Source organism: Dama dama, chromosome 12, assembly GCF_033118175.1.
Source record: "Dama dama isolate Ldn47 chromosome 12, ASM3311817v1, whole genome shotgun sequence".
NCBI lineage: Eukaryota > Metazoa > Chordata > Mammalia > Artiodactyla > Cervidae > Dama > Dama dama.
In genome coordinates, this window is record NC_083692.1 from 90,585,331 (window position 1) to 90,604,952 (window position 19,622).

Here is a 19,622-nt window from a genome sequence, read left to right on the forward strand (position 1 = left end):
ACCTAGAAGCGTGTACAAGACCGAAGGCAGATCCCACCCAGCCCCTAAACAAAACAGAAATGTAAAAGGAAATCCTTTTTAGTGCCAGAATGCTACTTCTCTGATCACACCCAAACCTGACTTTGGAGAAAAGCCATTCACAAAGTTATGCTGAAAGAGCTGGGCCAACTGTGCGTCTCGGTGACTGTGGGGACGTCACCCCAAAACCTCTTCTGGTCCAAAGCTGACACTTACTGCAGTGGGGCTTTAGGACTAGAATATGTTAATGTGACCTTGACATGTATCCAAATATGAACAAGAAAGCTTTGACATTTTCTCATAACCTGATTAGGGAAATTGAGAAAAGACCCTGGTGAGACAGGTGCACTTCAGGTTGAAGTTCACTCCTGGTTTTACCTCAAAATTTAAACAAAGCACAAGTCAAGGAGAGTTATTTGTGCATCTGGGCGTGCACCCTAACTAAGGTGTGGGGTAAGGAGTGCTCTCTGGGGACTAGCATTGCTAGAGATGGCAGTACCAACCCAAGAGAATACTCAAGCCAAGAGGTCCTGACAACTTATACTGAAGGGAGGGAAAGGGAACTGACACTTGTTCACGCTCTGCTCTGTTCCAGGCCCGTGTGATTTCCCTGTGTGTTTATATTCTCATTTACCCCATCCCCACACACATTTACATTGTGTAGAGTCTGAAGCTCAAAGAGGTCAAGTGGTTCTCAGCAGTATATTCTGGAGAACTATGCGTGCTCGGGCATTAACAACTCCAGGGCAGACACAGAGAAACTCTGAGTCTCTGATGCTTGAGTTCAAACCGAGATCGTTCAAGAACTTTTCGTACCAGTACCTGAATGCTACTGCCGCTGCTGCTAAGTCGCTTCAGTTGTGTCTGACTCTGTGCGACCCCACAGACAGCCGCCCACCAGGCTCCTCTGTCCACAGGATTCTCCAGGCAAGAATACTGAAGCGGGTTGCCATTTCCTTCTCCCAGTACCTGAATGGTATATGCTAAAGTTGGTGTTAGTTCATCACAAACCTCTCCTTAGGTATATAACTCTATGTTCGGTAGACCTTAAAATACTGGCAATGGGAAGACACGTGGATAGGAAGGATTATTGCCTTTAGATCTGAGATGGGTTTTAAAAAAATATGCTGGTGGTCATGATACGCCAATGACAGCTTTGGGTTTCAGTAGTATGGCTATCAATATTCAAAGGAGTCCTGATGGTGAGAAAAGAGTATTTCTGGGACTGTGGGTCAAGACTCTGCCTTTACAGGTTTTTCCGACTAGCCCTGAGGAAGAGCACATGTGTAGCCAAGGTCTGTAAGGGGACAAGGCTGTTAGAAGTGCTAAGAGGTGAGGGACTATCAGGTTAAGAAGCAAACGCCCTCAAGCTAGCTTAAATAGAAGGGGTTTATCTTTAGCAAACAGAGACGTGTCATGAAGTCGCAGGGCAGGCAGGAGAGGTGTCCAGGCCTCACAGGGAAGAGGAGACAGGACAGCCAGCAGGAACCAAGGGAACTCCTCGTGTCTCTGTCTCTGTGTGTGTGTCTCCCTCCCCGTCAGTACAGCTGCTTCCGTCTGGCTCAACACAGCTACCACCAAACGGCACAGCAGGTCCAGGGTCTACAGGGTAATCTTGGCGTTCTTAATTCCTTGTTACAGACAGCTCTTCCCAGAGGAGATTAGGAGACACACCAAAAACAAAAGCAGAGGCTCCTGGCTTTCTGAAAACGTGTTTCATTGCTTCTCGCTCTTCCCATCTCTAGATTCCAGAGAACAAAGAGACAGGGAGGGGAAAACTGACACGATCTCCCTGCTGGCTGTTGGCCTAGCCTGCCTTGATGAAGGATGGAGCCCTCATGGGTAACAAACACGCTCAAACAGCTTTCGCTCTCTGAGCTCTCTGACAGATAAGTAGACGACAAGCTGTGAAAGTGAAGTCCAAGTGAAGTCGCTCAGTTGTGTCTGACTCTTTGCGACCCCATGGACTGTAGCCCCACCAGGCTCCTCTGTCCGTGGAATTCGCCAGGCAAGAATATTGGAGTGGGTAGCCATTCCCTTCTCCAGGGGAGCTTCCCAACCCAGGGATCGAACCCAGGTCTCCTGCATTGCAGGTAGATTCTTTAATATCTGAACCACCAGGGAAGCACAGATTGGAGACAATAAGGTGTACTCACAGAATTCTGAGTCAGTCATTCTTTGTGGGTGCTCTATTTTGGGTGGATTGTTTTAAGGTTTTAGAAACTCATTGGGGTGATCCTGTATTCAGAGACCTAGCTTTCCTCTCTGTAAAGGGTCTCCTCAAAATCCATCCTCTATACAGAAGTCCTTCCTCATCCACAGTCTCCCTTTCTATGTTTCAGCTACCCACAGTCACTGGTGGTCCAAAAATATCAAAAGGAAAATTTCAGAATTGAGTTTCCAACTGCATACCATTCAGAGCAGCATGATCAAATTTTGCAGCACCCTGCTCCATCCCACCCCACGCAGACATCATTTGCTCCTGATGCCCAACCGCCAACATCACCCCAGCTCCATGACCCAGGACCACCCAAAGTCGACGATGCTCCTTCTGACATAGTGTAGGGTCTAGAGTAGCCTCCATCACAGTGTCAGAGCATCTACATCCCTTTGTCTCACGTCACAGGCACTTTACCATCTCACAGGACCACAAGAAGAGTGAATGTAATGCAGTAAGACACTTTGAGATTGCCACCCCCAGAGAGTCCAGGAGCCCCAGCGAAAGATCCTGCCGGGCGCTATGGAGATCCCTCAGGCCACGACACAGCCTGACACAGCCAAATAAGGGAATACGCTTGTTTTTAAAAAAGGTATTTTGAGAAAGAGATCACATTCACACAACTTATTACAGTATGTTGTTGTAACTGTTCTATTTGTGTTATTATTGTTAATTTCTTACTGTGCCTAATTTATAAATTAAACTTTAATGTACATATGTGTATATAGAAAAAAACATAGCATGTAATAGGGTTCAGTACTATCTGTGATTTCAGGGAACCACTGTGGGTCATGGAAAATATCCCCTGTGTACAAGAATGGACTACTATACTGTGGCTCCCTGCCCTGACAGATAGCTTTATTTATTTAGCATTAAATATCTTTTTTTTTTCTGCATACCATCCCAGACACCAAATTATGCTTAGCAATTTTAGCTAATGTTCTTCTTGGACAGCTTACAAACGTACATTTAAAATCTTTCTTTTTGACTAACAGAAAAATAAACTAATAATTTTCAAAAACATAACAACCAATATTCTATGACAAAATATTTAAAAGATCAAAATAACATCGAATAGACCTCCAAAAAAGTTGAGACCTATCTTCAAACCCTTCTCTTCAAAAACTAGCTAAACAGAATCTGTGTCTCCATTTCTAAATTACCAGAAAAGAGAATCTGACATTACTTGAGTCTCATTTCTCCCCCTGACCAGGATCAGAGTAGCCCATCTTGTGAGTTGGAACACAACTGTCCAGAGGAGGACACCTAGAAGTCAGTCCTTCTAAATTAATTAGAAGGTAATTAATTTTCTGATAATAGTAAACAGATAGTTAACAGATTTTAATAGGGCTTTGAGACCCCAAAGTAGAGATGCCACGGTAGCAACATAGGCCATGCTAAGGCCTAAATGATAGACACGTTTGTTTTTATCATAAGATGGAAAAGTTTAAAGCTAGAATAAACAGGGGTAGTCAGATTCAGCTGATATTGAATGGAAAAAGGTCAGTTCAGTTCAGTTCAGTCGTTCAGTCGTGTCCGACTCTTTGCGACCCCATGGACTACAGCATGCCAGGCTTCCTTGTCCATCACCAACTCCCGGAGTTTATTCAAACTCATGTCCATTGAATCGGTGATGCCATCCAACCATCTCATCCTCTGCCATCCCCTTCTCCTCCTGCCCTCAATCTTTCCCAGCATCAGGGTCTTTTCAAATGAGTCAGCTCTTCGCATCAGGTGGCTAAAGTACTGGAGTTTCAGCTTCAGCATCAGTCCTTCCAACGAATATTCAGGACTGATTTCCTTTAGGATGGATTCTATATAGTCAGCAAAATCAAGACCGAGAGCTGACTGTGGCTCAGATCATGAACTCCTTATTGCCAAATTCAGACTTAAATTGAGGAAAGTAGGGAAAACCACTAGATCATTCAGATATGACCTAAATCAAATCCCTTACGATTATACAGTGGAAAGTGAGAAATAGATTTAAGGGACTAGGTCTGATAGAGTGCCTGATGAATTATGGACAGAGGTTCGTGACATTGTACAGGAGACAGGGATCAAGACCATCCCCAAGATAAAAGAAATGCAGAGGTGAGAGCTGGGGCCATTTCGAGCTGCTGGGATGGAAGCAGCAACAGTATAAACCATGACATCTGGTGCCCAACAGTAATGACAACTGCTTCCTTACCAGAAAACTGTTCTAAAACAAACAACAGCTTTATTGTGATAAAACTCACGTACCATACAATTCACCCACTTAAAGTGTGTAATTCATTGGCTTTTAGTATACTCACAGAGTTGTGCAACCATAACCACAATCAAGTTTAAACATTTACATTACCTTAAAATTAACCCCACATCCCTTAAGTATCATCCTATAATTCCTCCCTGATCTCCCTCTACGGAACCTCTAACCTACTTTCTGTCTCCAAAGATTTGCCTATTCTGGACATTTCACATAAATGGAAATATACAATCTGTGATCCTTTGTGTCTGCCTCCTTTCACATAGCATACTGTTTTCAAAGTTCACTGTTCCATGTTTTATCAAAACTCAGTATTTTATTCCTTTTTATGGTTGAATAACATTCCATTGATGAATATACCACATTTTCTTTATTCATTCAATAGTTGATGAGCATTTCAGGTACTTGCACTTTTTGACCATTATGAATCTGCTGCTAGGAGCACTTATGTACAAGTTTTTATGTGGACATATGAGAACACTTCATATGTATTTAGAAGTGGAATTGCTGGGTCATATGGTAACTCTACGTGTAACTGTTTAAGGAATTGCCAGATTGTTGTCCAAAGCAGTTGCACCATGTTGCATTATGCATTTTGCATATGGGGATTCTGATTTTTCCATATTCTCATCAATACTTGTTATTATTTATCTTTTTGATTGCAGTCACTCAAGCAGGTATGAAGTAGTACCTTACTGTGGTTCTGATTTGTATTTCCCTGATAGCTAATAATGGTGAGCATCTTTCCATGTGCTTATTTGTATATCTTCCTTGGAGAACTGTCGATTCAGATCCTTTGCCCATTTTTAAGCTGGATTATTTGTCTTTTTTATAATTATGTTGTATAGTTCACTGGATCAGTTTTAAGGCATGCTTTATAGGTCGTTCCTGAATACCTAAACCTACTTTTCCATAGTTCTTATGATTTTGTGAGCTACCAGTATTCTTCGAATAAAACCATTTTCTCCTTAAATATGTCACAGGTAATTTCTATTGCAACTGAAAACCCTGACTGACAGACTCTGGAACCCAAGGCAGCACCCTCACCTAGAGAAAATCACTTACTTAAGGCTCTGCTTATGTAAGGCACTTGTTCAGTGGCAGTATTGTTACTAAAGCTTGGGTTTCTGAATTCATGATTTTAAATTCTTAAACTATGCAAACTCAGTTCCACGGCAATTTAGGGGATTGACAAGTGGAAATTTTAGCAGCCTGAGCGGGCAAGTAGGAACTGGAGCAAAGAGAAACAGAATCACCTTAAGAAGTGGCTGCCATTTCTTGCCATTTTCCTCCAAGATAAAGTAGGTTGTTGAATACTGTAAGTTATTCAGATGATAAGACCCTGACTGATGCTGGCAGTCCTCTGCCTTGGTCCTGCATCTCCCTGTCAACAATCTAGGGATTCCATGAGGATTTTCCTTCAAAGCATCAAATATGTAAATAAAATAAGAGTCCTGATTCTATCAGCCTGAAACAGGAGAGAAGAAGGCAGGGCACAATCTTTAAAAGAATGACATAGCCCTTGAGGATGCAACATAAACTGGTTATACCCAACTAGGTCCAAGATGGAGAAAGATTCGACTCCCAGTAGATCTTGAGCCTCATTATATGCTCATTGTAATACATTAACACATTAAATGACACACTCATCAATGCCTTGGCAGTTTCAAGGCTGACCATAAAAGGCCAAAGAGTGGATGGCGGCCCAAATCCTGGAAATCTCCACCCCTTCTCCCAGATAGCTAGAATAATCCTCCCACTCATTAGCCTGTGAAATTATCCAACCCCAAAAAACCAACCACCCCATTTCTCACCTTTGATATGCACTGCATTCTGTCTATGGACTGTGTATCTCTAAATGAATCTACTTCTTACCTATCACTTTGTGTCTCAATGAATTCCTTCTGCACCTGAACTTCAGCAAGTCCTGAGACCAAGTGTGTGATCTCAGCGAAAGACAGGGGTTCAAATCCCAATCTGAGTTTTGTCTGGGCTTGAGTCCCGACCCACAGGTTCAAGCCCCAATGTGAGTTGTGCAGTTTTAGGCCAACTGAACTACACATTTGGCTATCAGGCAATTTTAGTTCAGATATCAACACTGCTAACTTTGTGTATGCTTTCTCCCCATCCCCATGCCTCTCTTGTATCCTGGAGTCTCTAAGGAGTCAAGGGAATAAGAGTATCACTCCCTCTCAGGGAGTCTGGAGGACGCTGCCTTCTGCAGCCATGCCGTCAGCTCTCTCCTCTGAGCAGGACAGACGGGGCACAGCCACAGTGCCAGTCCGCATTCAGCGCCAGCTCACTCCTCTTCTAAGCACTCACTTCCCCTTCCTGGCCCCCTCTCCTCCCAGGAGAGTCTCTTAGAGTCTACACGTGAAGGGATTTGTCCCGAAGGGAATTCAACCTAAAATAGATGCTGATAGGTTTAAACTATCAACGTTCTCAAAGACATTTGCATTTCTACACCATTAACCTCTCCTATTGACTTTCATTTTCCAAATTCAAAGCCCACTCTCATTTCTCATTCTCCACACCTACAGGGTATCCATCTGAGAGGAGGAAACCTGAGATCCTGGAGTAAAACATTTTGTTGTGCAAACCACTGGCCTAACATCATTTCTTAAGCACCTGCTGTGTGCCTGACACTTTGCTCTAGCTGCTGGAAATGCAGCAGAGAAGAGAAGCAAGACCCCTGCCCTCATGTAGCTTCCACTCTAGTGGTGGCAAAACCCAACAAATACACAAAAAGATACCACTCAGACAGTGATAGGTGCCATGAGGAGGAATGTGAAATAGTGAACGATGGGATGGCAAAAGATGTGAAGACAGCCCGCTAGGCAGGCTGTCTAGAGTGCTGCCTCTTTAAGAAAGGGGCATTTGCACTGAAGTGGATTTGGGGAAGAAGGGTCCCAGGAAGAGTAAACAGCAAGTTCCAGGATGCAGGACCAGGCTGAGGACAGCACACAGGCGGTTCAGAAAGAAGCCAGCATGGCTGGAATGCAGTGAACACAGAGGAAGGGTACAAGATGAGCCAGAAGCAAGCAGGTCCGGTAGGCCTTGGAAGCTACGGGGTTCCAAGAGAAGTTATCTTGCCCCAAGTCACATGGTTGATAAATGGCAGAACCAGAATGTAAACCAGGTCTTTTCAACCATATCAAGTGTTTTTGCATTGTAATCTGGGTTATGCCCAAAATGGTGCTGGATGAAGAGACAAGTTACTGAAGTCCTTCATGGAGATACCAAAACTCTAAGAAAAGACAGACTGTTGTCTCACTCTCTCTCCTCATTCTGTCTTGAAAAAAAAAAATACTAGATATGAAAATTTCAGAGTGTATCATGCTAAATCAAATACAAATTCTGTCTTTTAAACAAAGAATCTGAATTTTATAGATATTATAAGTAAACATCTATTAAACATTTATCATATGATCCCATAGAGCATGCAGCAAAGTTATTTTGGTGTTGCTATGTCTGACCTTATGAAAATTCAAGCACACAGGATTGCCTAACATCTATTTTTAAACGTAAGTCCTACTCTCCCTATTACATATTAGGAAATTTAATATAGCTGAGGTGCTAGTTAGGATTAGCTACTACATAGATTATCTGGGACTTTCATGCTTTGCTTTTAAAAGGAGAAATAAATTGAAATAAATATTTTTTAAAAGTAAATTCATACACTAATGAAAAAAGAAATTGGCGAATACAAACAGATGTGTGTAGAGTCTTGAGATGAGCACTGAACTCATGAGAGTTCCAGCACTGGCTCTGCCAATAGACTAGGGTCATAATCCTAGTATACTTATTAGCCATCTGACGTTAGGTAAATTACTCAAAATTTCTCAGTTTCCCTTTTCTCGTCCATCAAATGGGGGTGAAAACAATACCTCTATCATAGAGCTACTGTGGAAATAACCCACACTAACAAGTGACCATGCATGGAACAGACTATCTATTCCTTGAGTTGATGTCGGTTTCCCTTCCTTCTCTGGGTCTCTTGTTCATTCATCAGAAGCATAAACAGGTCAGGGAAATGGTGCTAAAGTCCTGTCTAGCATAAGTATCATCAGCAGCCAGGCTTTCCTGCAATATTTGGACCACAGGGCAATGACACCTTCTGCTATAGGCAGATAGAGAAGTTGCTAGCCAGATGACTTGGAGACTGACAGAAAACTCCCAGGGCAATGAGCAAGGAGGCTTCAGAGACTAGGACTTGAAGGACCAGTATCCTATCAGAATCCTGCCTCTGCTCTCCAGGCCCAATTCATTTTACCAACACATTCACTTGTGAAAGTATTTGTTTAATGTCTGCCCTCTCCAGAGACCAAATTCTAAAGGTTAGGAACTCTGTTTTCTTCACTCTTCCAGTTGTTGTCATTGTTGTTGTTGTTCAGTCACCAAGTCATGTCTGACTCTCTGTACCCCATGGACTGCAGCTCACCAGGCTTCCTGGTGCTTTACTACCTCCCTGAGTTTGCTCAGATCTGAGTTTTCTCAGATTCATGTCCACTGAGTCAGTGATGCCATCCAACCATCTCATCCTAAGTCATCCCCTACTTCTCCTGGCTTTAATCTTCCCCAGCATCAGGGTCTTTTCCAATGAGCCAGTTCTTCACATCAGGTGGCCGAAGTATTGGAGTTTCAGCTTTAGCATCAGTCCCTCCAATGAATATTCAGTGTTTATTTCCTTTAGGATCGATTGGTTTTATCTCCTTGCCATCCAAGGGACTCTCAAGAGTCTTCTCCAAAACCATTCCAGGTCTAATTTACTTTGCTTTGCACACAATAGGCCCTCAAAAATTATTTGTTGAATGAATAAGCCTTTTCTTATAGTAAATAGATTTCTGAAATTCAAGGTGCCTCAAATTTGGCAAAGCTACACTGTGGCATTGCTGCTCCTGCATCCATTTTGTTCCAAGTGGCCTGAAGGGGCCTTAAACTGATAAGAACCTCCTCATGCAAGAACATGCCCTGGAGACAGTCCTCAGAGTAAATTTCTGATATGACTTTCCCAACAGTTTCTTGTGATCAATCATCACCCCCTCCTTCCACGGCCTGCTCCTTATGCACACCTTAGAAAAGACCCCTGTGAAGTTAACCAAAATCCCATTCATTTTGGTTTAAATTCACAGCTCCAACCTTAGCCCAAGAACCCAAACCATTCTACCCAAACCACAAAGGCATGGACCTCGGATTCTGCCTCTATTTCTACCTTGACCTCCCCATGTGGTCCCTTGAGGTATGCCATGCACTTCCTCCTCTAGTTTGATTTCTCTTGCAGTTTTTTTTGCTGAACTGCTGCTCACCATCCAGCACTGTATATTCCGCTTAATAAATGTCAATTTTACAAATTCATAACAGGAGGAAATTGATTTCATTTACAATTCAACAACTTTAAGTGCCTTAGTGAACTCAGCCAATAAGAAGAAATTTGTGATCAATGAAACTTTCTGCTTAGCTGTGGATTTTTTTTTTTTTTTTTTGTAAAAAGAAGTTTACCCAAACTAAGAAAACACAGTAGTGGCTCCATGAGAGGGCTTTGAGTGTTTAGAGTTTGGCAGCATCAATTAATATTCCCACATATCTTAGACTTTATCAGACCAGGACGTGGAATTTTGGAACTGAGTACATTTCAGTTGCCTTAATAGAGGACTTTTCTCTGGGCAAAGAGTAAAGCCTATTCTTATCCGTCCATCTATGATCCGGCTCAAGGGTTAGTCTAGGGGAGACTTCCCAACAAGTCACAGAAGGGGGAAATGATAACCGCAGACATCCTAATTGAACAATCCTTGGTACTTATCACTGTCCCCTCCAAGCTATTGTGTTTCCAGAGTCCCTGGCTGTTGTCAATTGAAAAATGAATGGTCAGCAAGTAATGAAAGTCTACCTAATCTAACAGGTTCAACAGCCCACCTAAATGTGCTTCTTGAGGGAGTCTGGATGACTTGCATTCACCTACTCATCCATTTACTCATTTATTCATAATGTTAACTCATTAATTCAACAAACATTCCCAGTCCTGAAGATCCTGAGTGATTCTGGATGAAAAAAAGAAAGCTCAGACAGAGGAGGAATTAGCACAAGAGCCAGAACCAGGAACTAAAGGATATGTAATCACACATTGTGTCTGGAATATCTTCCCGCCGAGCTTCAGTATCACCTGGGCAGAATCTTTCTACATGTCACTTTAAGAAGAATAGATGTCTTTTCTCTGTTCATTTGTTAATGTCCTTAGTGTAGTGCTTATGCCATTGTGTTGGAATTAACTGCTTCTCCTCACCAGGCTGTGAGCTTCTTTGGGAGGAATTGTGCCACCCAATCACCTAGGTCCCTCATGCCTACCACAAGGCCAAGCATATAGAATTTGTCCTCAAGGAACAGCTCTCTGGGTTCCCAGCGAAGTTAGTGGGTTTCTAGGTATTATCCGACTCATTCTTGTCCAGTATGGTATCCACTAGCCACCTGCGGCTCCTGATCACTTGAAATGCCGCTCTGGGGGTGGGGGAGTTGGAGGGGCAAGAACTGAGATGTGCTATAAATGTAAAACACACATTTTAAGACTTTGCATATAAAAAATAAAATATCCCATTAATAGTTTTTATATTGATTACATGCTGAAATAATACTTTGGATATTGAGTTAAATAAATATTAAAATTAATTTCACCTTTTTCTTTTTACTTTTTAATACAAATTTAAAATCAAAATTTTAAATTACACATGTGGTTCACATTACAGTGATTTTATTATCCAATAGAAATATTGGATTCTCTTAAGTTTTGGAGTAGGAAGGAAGAGGGATTTGGTTAACTATCTGAAATGAGTCAAGGCTTTCATTGAGTCTAGGTTCGGAATATGCCAGGAATATAAGACACCTTTTATTTTTTTTTGGAAAATTCTATCAGTTAATGTGCTACATTTTAGTAGGTTTGCTGTTTCAAAGGAAAAGACACATCCAGCTCTTTCCAGTCCCCCATATTGAGTCAAAGTCTCACCAAGGGCATGTAACACCCGTGCAGCCAACACTTAAATAGCTCTTCAATTCCTGGCTCCAAGAGCCTCTGTTTTATCTTCTCTCCTCCCTCAGTCTCTGGCATCCTAAGCAGTCACCCGTCCTGTCTCAGCTCTTTCCACTGACCTCAAAAAAGGGCTGTCTCAAATAACACCCTTGTCAAAACACCTAGGTAAGCACAGCAGTGGGAGACATCATATAAATAGATACATGGCCATAGAGTGCTCCACACTGATAACAAAAACCATTTACAAACTTGCCTCACCTTCCAATTGGTTTGTTTCTTACAATGATTAATTCAACATAAATGTCACTAATAATTTTAATTCTGTCCGCTTTGCTGACCTTTTTAAACAGGCACTGGCTAAGCTGCAAATGAAGGTAATTTTTACGTTTTAGGTACTGTTTCAGCAAAAATCCTCTGTGCTTAAATACAGAAATAAAATTGACCAACAGAAAAGATCCAAAACAAAAATTCTGAAAAATGTCCAAGTGATTTGTGAAAGAGTTAGTCACTTAGTCGTGTCCAATTCTTTGCGACCCCATGCAGTGTAGCATGCTAGGTTCCTCTGTCCATGAGACTTCCCAGGCTAGAATACTAGAGTAGGTTGCCATCCCCTTCTCCAGGGGATCTTCCTGACCCAGGGATCAAACCTGGGTCTCCTGCATTGCAGGCAGTTTCTTTACCGTCTGAGCCATAAGGGAAGCCCCAGCGATCAGTGAGAAAGACCAAAAGCCAGGCTTTGTCAGACTAAAGTCACAAAAATACAAAAATCATGAATGTCTATTTACATATCTCCCTCCACACTGGAGACCATAAACTTCGAACATTTAGTATAGCGTTTGGCACGCAGCAGGTATTCAGTGAGTATATGAATATATAGAGATGCTTACTATTTAATGGGATAATGCCCTCACTATGTTTTTCTTTTCTGAACTCTGAGTGAGTGGTATGGTAGGCAGAACCCAGCTTCCTATTTTACTCAGAACAAAATGTGAAGACCTTACCACGGCCTACAAAGTCCTACATGATTTGCAGCCCCACCACCTTTTAGACCCATTTCCCATTACTCTCCCCAAGTATATCTGCCCCAGCAACCTGACCGCCCTGTGTTCCTCAAACAAGCCACAAGCATTCCTGCCCCAGTGCCTCGCACCAGCTCTCCTCTTTGACTAGAATACTCATTCTTCAGCCTCTACTCAAACGTCACCTCCTCACAGAGGCTTTCTTCACCGCCTGATCCAAAATAGCATAACCCTTCTCTGCTGTATTTGTCCTCCTATCATTTAACGCCACCTGACATACTACGTATTTGTTTATTTGTTTCCCCAACCTGGAAAGCCACCCCCAGGAGGACAGGCACTTATTTGGTTCATTTTGCTCACTACTGTATCTTTTGTGCCTGGTACGTGCCTGGCACATAGTAGGAGTTCAATACATAGTCGTTGAATGAATCAACAAATGAACATTGAAGTCCAGACACCTGGATCTAGTCCTAATTCTGCGGCTAAAAAGTTATGTGACTTCAAACAAATATCCCCTGACACTAAGTTTCTGAGTGTAAAAGGGTTGGTTGGGGAAAGATGTTTCTATAGCCTCTCCTAGCTCTCAAATCCTGCAGGTTTTATAGAGATGCTTTTAACATACAAATTTTGTATGAAGTTTTTAGCAATATGAAAATCTTTTTCTCACACTGACAATCAATGAGCCCTCTGGGCACTTCATTATGATTGAAGATGCTGCTACAAAGGCCCAGGATGAAGCCTTCCCCAATCCCTGTAGGCAAGACAGACCCAAGGACTTCCCACCTACTCTGAGGTATTTCATACAGACCTTTCCTTCTTTAAATTTTATTTAACAGTTAATGACGTAATTATGTTCATCTGTTTCTCCACCTAGACCATGGCTATCTTGAGGACAGTAATGGAATTTTAGTAATGTTTGTATCCCCATCATGGTCCATGGCTATAAGCAGGCATTCCATGAATGTTTAGCGAATGAACAAATACAGGAAAGCCAAGTGGAATAGGACCATTTCTAATATTGAAAATAGAGATATCTTTCTCCCCTCATTGATGAATGGTGGAGAGAAGGTAGCTTTACTGCCAATGATTCCTCTGAAGGGATGTAAGAAACTACAACTTACTGGGAACCTACTAAAGGCAAAGCCCATATAGTTTATTTAATCCTATGACGACTTTATGAATTAGGAATTATCACTAATTACCCCGTTGCATACATCTGTAAAATTACCCTGTTTTACAGATGAGAAATACGGGGCTCAGAGAGGATAGAGAATTTGCCCATGATGGAATGGCAAAACAGAGTTTCCACTCAGGCTTCTCCCTGCCAACAATATTCGTATCACTGAATGATACATCAGAAAGATAACTCTCTGATCCAGTATAAGTACTAGTGTGTGTAATGGTTATCTTTTTTGTACTTTAAAATTAAAGGTGATTTCCCCCCCCCCCAGGATTCAAAGGTGGCTATAGATAATTTTATATATTATTCCTGAAAGGACAAAGAAAAGATACACAAGCAGATGATGCTTTGTATCTTTTGAATTTTAAAAAGTGAAGTTTTTTTTCTGATAATAAAGTGCACTATCTGTTCATTAGAGGAACAACAAAAAATACAGATAAAAACAAGAGTTGACATTATCTCATCACTCAGAGACAACCACTACTAACTTTTTTTAACCTTAAGGTTAGTAAGTTACCATAACCTTTATTATGCTATTTATTATGTTAACCTTTATTAACCCTTTAAGCCTTTTTCCAATACATAATTTACTTCATAGTGAGATTCTAAATTATACAAAATTTTTTTCAAATTCAATATACGTGCTTGCCATAATGTTAGAACTTTCCATAAGTAACATTTTAAAAATGGCTTAACAATTCCACATCAAAGAGATGCCATAATCAATCATTCTGTTATTATTTAAGCTATTTCCATTCAGTTACTTTCATGTAACTCTCAATTTAAATAAACCTGTTTGCAATTCATCTTCTGCAAATAGTTCTGATCACTTAAAGAAATGCAAACAATGTTTCCATTCCAGAAGAGAAAAACTTCTACTGATATTCCAAAAGAGATCTTTCCTTTTCCTCTAATAACCTTTCCATGTAAAAGCTAGTTGGAGCCATTCAAGTTTCCTTATTGCAAGGAACTGTCTCTCCTCCAAAAGAAGGAAGGTGGTGGAAGTCCAACAGTGGTGACAGTAAACAGACCCAGCATTCTCCTGCCTTATACCTCAGTAACTATGTAAAGCCTCGGTTTTCTCACATGTAACAGGACGGTTACCGCACAGTGTGGCTGGGAGGGCTTAAAATGAGAAAACAGGGACTTCCTTGGTGGTCCAGGGGCTGGCACTCTATGGTCCGAGTGCAGGGGGCTGGTGTTCAATTGCTGGTCAGGGAACTAGATCCCAAATGCCATAACTAAGAGTTCACATGCCACAACTAAAAGCCACAAGTAAAAGATCCCACAGACCACAACTAAGACCTAGCACAGCCAAATAGGTGGATTAATTAATTAAAATAAAAAATTTTTTTTAAATAGGTAAGATAAAATGAGAAAACATATGTAAACACCTAGCACCTAGCCTGATAAAGAGTGAGGGAGCCCTCGCTTAATTGTAAAACTTTAATGGAGGAGCTGAGAGGAAGACTGTCTCCTTATTCTTGCCATAAATTAGAGAATACTCCAAGCTCTCAGTTCTAGTCTCAGAAGAAAGAAGGACTTTAGGCCATATTTGCAAACTCACGCCCACCAAAATGCTTTGGGTTTTGACCACACTTTGAGGCAGAAGAAATTTAGGGACTCCCAATTCCCAGGAGTTCCTCCTGCCCGACATCTCTCCCCTAAAATGAGCTATGGCTGCCACTTCCTTACCCCTCACCCCCACTGCGGAGTAACCCCTACACATTTCCTTTCTCTGCTTCTGCTTCTCTGATCTGAGTCCTCCCCCAACCCAACTTTTCAATCTGCCAGTCAGTCTCATTTCTCAATAATACCATTCAGTTCTCCTAAATCCTGTTCAGAAGTTTACTGATTCCTTGTTACTTAAGTCATCAAATCCAAAAAATTTAAAATGGGATGGTTTTCAAGACCTCCACCATCACCTACCTCTTCCCTCATGCTTCCCTCCACTCTACTCATTCTGTTTGGCCTGGTATCCACCTTACCATCTGTAGTCACACCAGGCTGAAGCAGTAATTACTGCAGATAAATCAACTCTTTACCTGAAGATCCTAACCTCTGTCAAAAGGCAACGCAACCCCAAAGTGGTACTCTGAACTGCTGTCAGCTGCTCACGTTTTAATTATTTGGGGGGGCGGGGGCGGTGTGCATCACATGGCATGTGGGATCTTGTTCCCTGACCAGGGATCACACCTGCACCCCCTGCAGTGGAGTCTTGACCACTGGACCACCAGGGACGTCCCAGCGGCTCACATTTTAGAGTAAACGAGTTTTCAGATTCTGTGCACAAATTTTGGTTGGGCAAGGGTAGGGGGATCCCGGACACCAGTAAGGGAAAAGGGCTATCGAGGCTAGGACTGGCAAACGTTCCTTCCCAGTACTGCCCAGGAGCCACACGTCCCCCTGCTCCAATCTCCCACACACGCCTTCTCTTCAGCTGCTCCTCCCGGCACCTCCGGCCCCTTCTCCAGGGCCCACTCATGCCTACCGCTTTGGCAGGCAGTCACAGACCTTCCACAGCACCGTGGGCTGTCCTTCCCGCCTCTCATGTATCTAGCGCATCGTCTCACGGTCCCCATATTGTTCCCTAACTTCGTCCAGAAAGTCTTTGAGGGCAGGGATTGGGCCTGCTCCCCACTTGGTAAACATGCGACCGACATTCCAGACTTATCTGACGGGACAGTTCACCCTCAGCGGCCATTCTGTGGGCGATTTCCGCTCCTGCGCTGCTGGTCTCCGTTGGGGGCACTTCTACCGCTGGGGGGACATGGGCTCTCTGCAGGGATGCACAGCCATCTGTCACCTACCAAACCATTTACTGAAATAACAGATTTAGGAAGGGACACGACGAATGAACCAAAAATCTAACAAATGAAAACCCTAAGACGAAAAACAAACAATAAAACCCCATACTCAAAGAGAACAAGGAAGAATAAAACCAGATTCAAATCAAGAAGAGATGATTCCTACTATTCATTTTAGAGGCTACAAGAAAGAAGGCAGGGAGATGGATCTAGAGGGAGACTTATATCTGTATATAGTATCTCCTAATTGTATTCACGTGTGCTGAAATGTTTGAGACCAAAAAACAGTATTTTAATAGCAGGGGTGACAAAAATTCAAACTTCTTTTCTCCAGAGAATATATGGGCGTTTGTACCAAAACGAAGTTATCTTCTAGCAGCTTAGCACTAGACATGCAGGAGAGCTCCAGTCATTCGAAGTTTCCAGAAAAGTCTCCGCCTGCCCCCACCCCACACTCTCTTCGCCTCTAGCCCAGGCTTTAAAGACTGTTCCTAGGCTTTGGGACAAATACAAACGTTTCTGCACAACTGTGCAGTGAGGCAGGCCCCAGGTAAATCCCGGGAATAAACAAGTGCTGCACGTCCCAAGGAGCGGCTGGGGTGAGGGTTTGGCAGCGGAGGAGGAGGGGGTGGGGAGGGATGAAGTCGGCGCTGCAGGCGAGCCTGCCACGCCAGCTGACAGCGAGCCCCTTCAGGCTCCTCAGAAGGCAGCGCTCCCCGAGGAGGCGCGCTTAGCTCGAGGGAAGCGAATGCCGGCGCCTAGGAGGGGCGGCGGGCGCGGCGTCGGCCCGCGCCTTGCCTGCCCGGCCCCGGCGGCCGCGCCCCGGGCCCGAGCCAGGGCCCGCGTACCTGGCGTCCGGCTCCGACTCCGACTCCGACTCCACGGCCGTCTCGTCCTCCTCGCCCCCCGACTGCTCCTCGGCCTCCGGCGCCAGGGTCTCCTCTTCGTCGGAGCCGAGGGTGCTCTCCGCGGCGTGGCTGCCGTCGCTGCTCTCCATCGCGCCTGCCGGGCCGGAGCTGGAGCCGGAGCCGCCCGCGCCGCGCCTGCTGTTCTCCCTCTGACGGCGCCTCCGGCCCGGCGCGGCGGCTCGGGTTCCCTCCCGGGGGCGGGTGGGCCCCGCGACTTTAAATAGAAGGCGTCAAGAGGTTTCGCCACCGAGCTGCTGGGCCCGGGCTCGGCTTCTCTCTTCCCCGGCCTCTGCCAGTTTCCCCGGCCCTCCCCGCCCCAGTCCAGGCAGCTTCCTGGCGGGGCCTTTGGGCAGTCGGCGGGCACCGCTCCGAGGGGCGCGGGCTCTCGCGGCACCCGGCCCCTGCCCTCTGCTCTGGAGTGGGTTCGGTAGGCTTTCCGTTTGGGGCCGAGCTGAGCTACTCAATGGGCACTTACCCAACCTAACAACTATTCTCTTACAGAGCAGAGCCCTTACGACTAGTCATTATGCCCCCGCCAGCTCTGCTGCGGTAGGTTTAACTGCGATGCTGGTTTGGCTCCGAAGAGCTCGGATGCCTACCTAGCTTGCTCAAGGCCTCCTTGCTAGCAGAGCGACCGAATGGAAGACAAAGTCGGCCCATTTCAAAAGCCCAGTCTCCTTTTACATTTGCAAATCAATAAACTGTGTGTTCTCTTTGTCAGTGACCCCTGGATTATTCAACTAGGAAACTAGGAATAATTCCCCCTACGTTAGCCAAAGTCTTTTTTGTCTGAAATTCAACCCAAAGGCCCAGATCATGCCGTGCCTATGCTTAGGAGACTTCAATGGCTTTCCACTGCTCTAGGACCAAGCTCCTTGGGAAGATAAACGCTAACTCACATCATAGCTGCCTCCTCTCTTCTTTAGAAGTCAGGAGTTCTAACATATATCAAGTCATAACACCCTATCTTTATTTACAAATTCCTCTCCCCTGAAACTTTCTTCCCGCCTTTATTTTACCTGTATACTCATCATCCAAGACTGTACCCTTCTCTGGAATCCCCAGCTTAAGTTCAATACTACTGCCTTAAGTTCCCACATTATCCTATATTCAAATTGTTTGTGTCTCTTTCCCCCACTAGACCGTAAGTTACTCATCTTTGTCCCACTCTCCCCATTTCTTACAAGCATGGAAGCTTAGCCAAGTATTTAGCACATATTAGGTGCTTAATCGGAGAAGGCAATGGCACCCTGCTCCAGTACTCTTGCCTGGACACCTATGGACGGAGGAGCCTGGTAGGCTACCGTTGGGAAGAGTCGGACACGACTGAGCGACTTCACTTTCACTTTTCACTTTCATGCACTAGAGAAGGAAATGGCAACGCACTCCAGTGTTCTTGCCTGGAGAATCCCAGCGACGGGAGCCTGGTGGGCTGCCGTCTATGGGGTCTCACAGAGTCGGACACGACTGACAAGACTTAGCAGCAGCAGCAGCAGGTGCTTAATCAGTGTCCCCTGCACTGAGGAGAACAGGACCAAGACCAGCTATGTACAAGTAGAGCTATCTTTACAATACATATTTTTCATGAGGATGATTTTATGGCTAGAAGAGCTAACACTGATTTTTAATTACAGCAAACTCTATTCATAGAGTTGTTAAATATGATACATGTAAATTAGGCAGTATTCCCCAGTAACATGAGCTTGTGTGTGTGCATTAGGTCTGTGAGCAAAGACCTGCAGCTAGTTGAGACGCAGTTCAGAAGCATCAGCTGGGGCATGTGAGGGAAGACAGCAGAGTCCAGTCTTCCAGGGTTCACTAAATCAGGTTTAACATCAGAAATATGCCTTCTCTTACAGGAGCTAGGCTTTTGCATTAGTAATCCCAAATGTCTGCTCACTAGGACAAAAAGGAACCAATTACAGCTATGGGAATCTATTAAATACTAATCAAAACCACAGGTAGTCATTGTGTATTCCCTCCATTTAACTCAAAATTTCTTAGGAACACTAACTACAGTCAACAAGATTTGTGAAGACCCTAGCTCAAACCAATCCAAAATTTAGAACTGCAGTACAAACTGTATGTTTTAAACTTTCTAACACTACTTTCTTAACAATGCAAATAAACAGAAATGGCCAGATCAAAATAAAAAGAATATAAAAGAATGTATTATACACAACACAAATAAGTAACTCATATTGAAAAC

General features: G+C 43.7%; 1 protein-coding gene across 2 annotated transcripts in view; it reads right to left on the bottom strand.

The window, feature by feature from the left end:
• The window catches only part of CMYA5 (cardiomyopathy associated 5), a 98,881-nt gene extending 81,379 nt beyond the window's left edge, over positions 1–17,502 (bottom strand). For both annotated transcript variants that reach the window (XR_009695198.1, XM_061158094.1), the window contains exon 1: positions 17,354–17,502. Coding sequence is in view for 1 of the 2 variants with exons in the window: in XM_061158094.1 (XP_061014077.1) it covers positions 17,354–17,502 (149 nt within the window). In the remaining variant the exon portion in view is untranslated. The remainder of the gene's footprint in view (positions 1–17,353) is intronic.
• Positions 17,503–19,622: the final 2,120 nt, after the last annotated feature.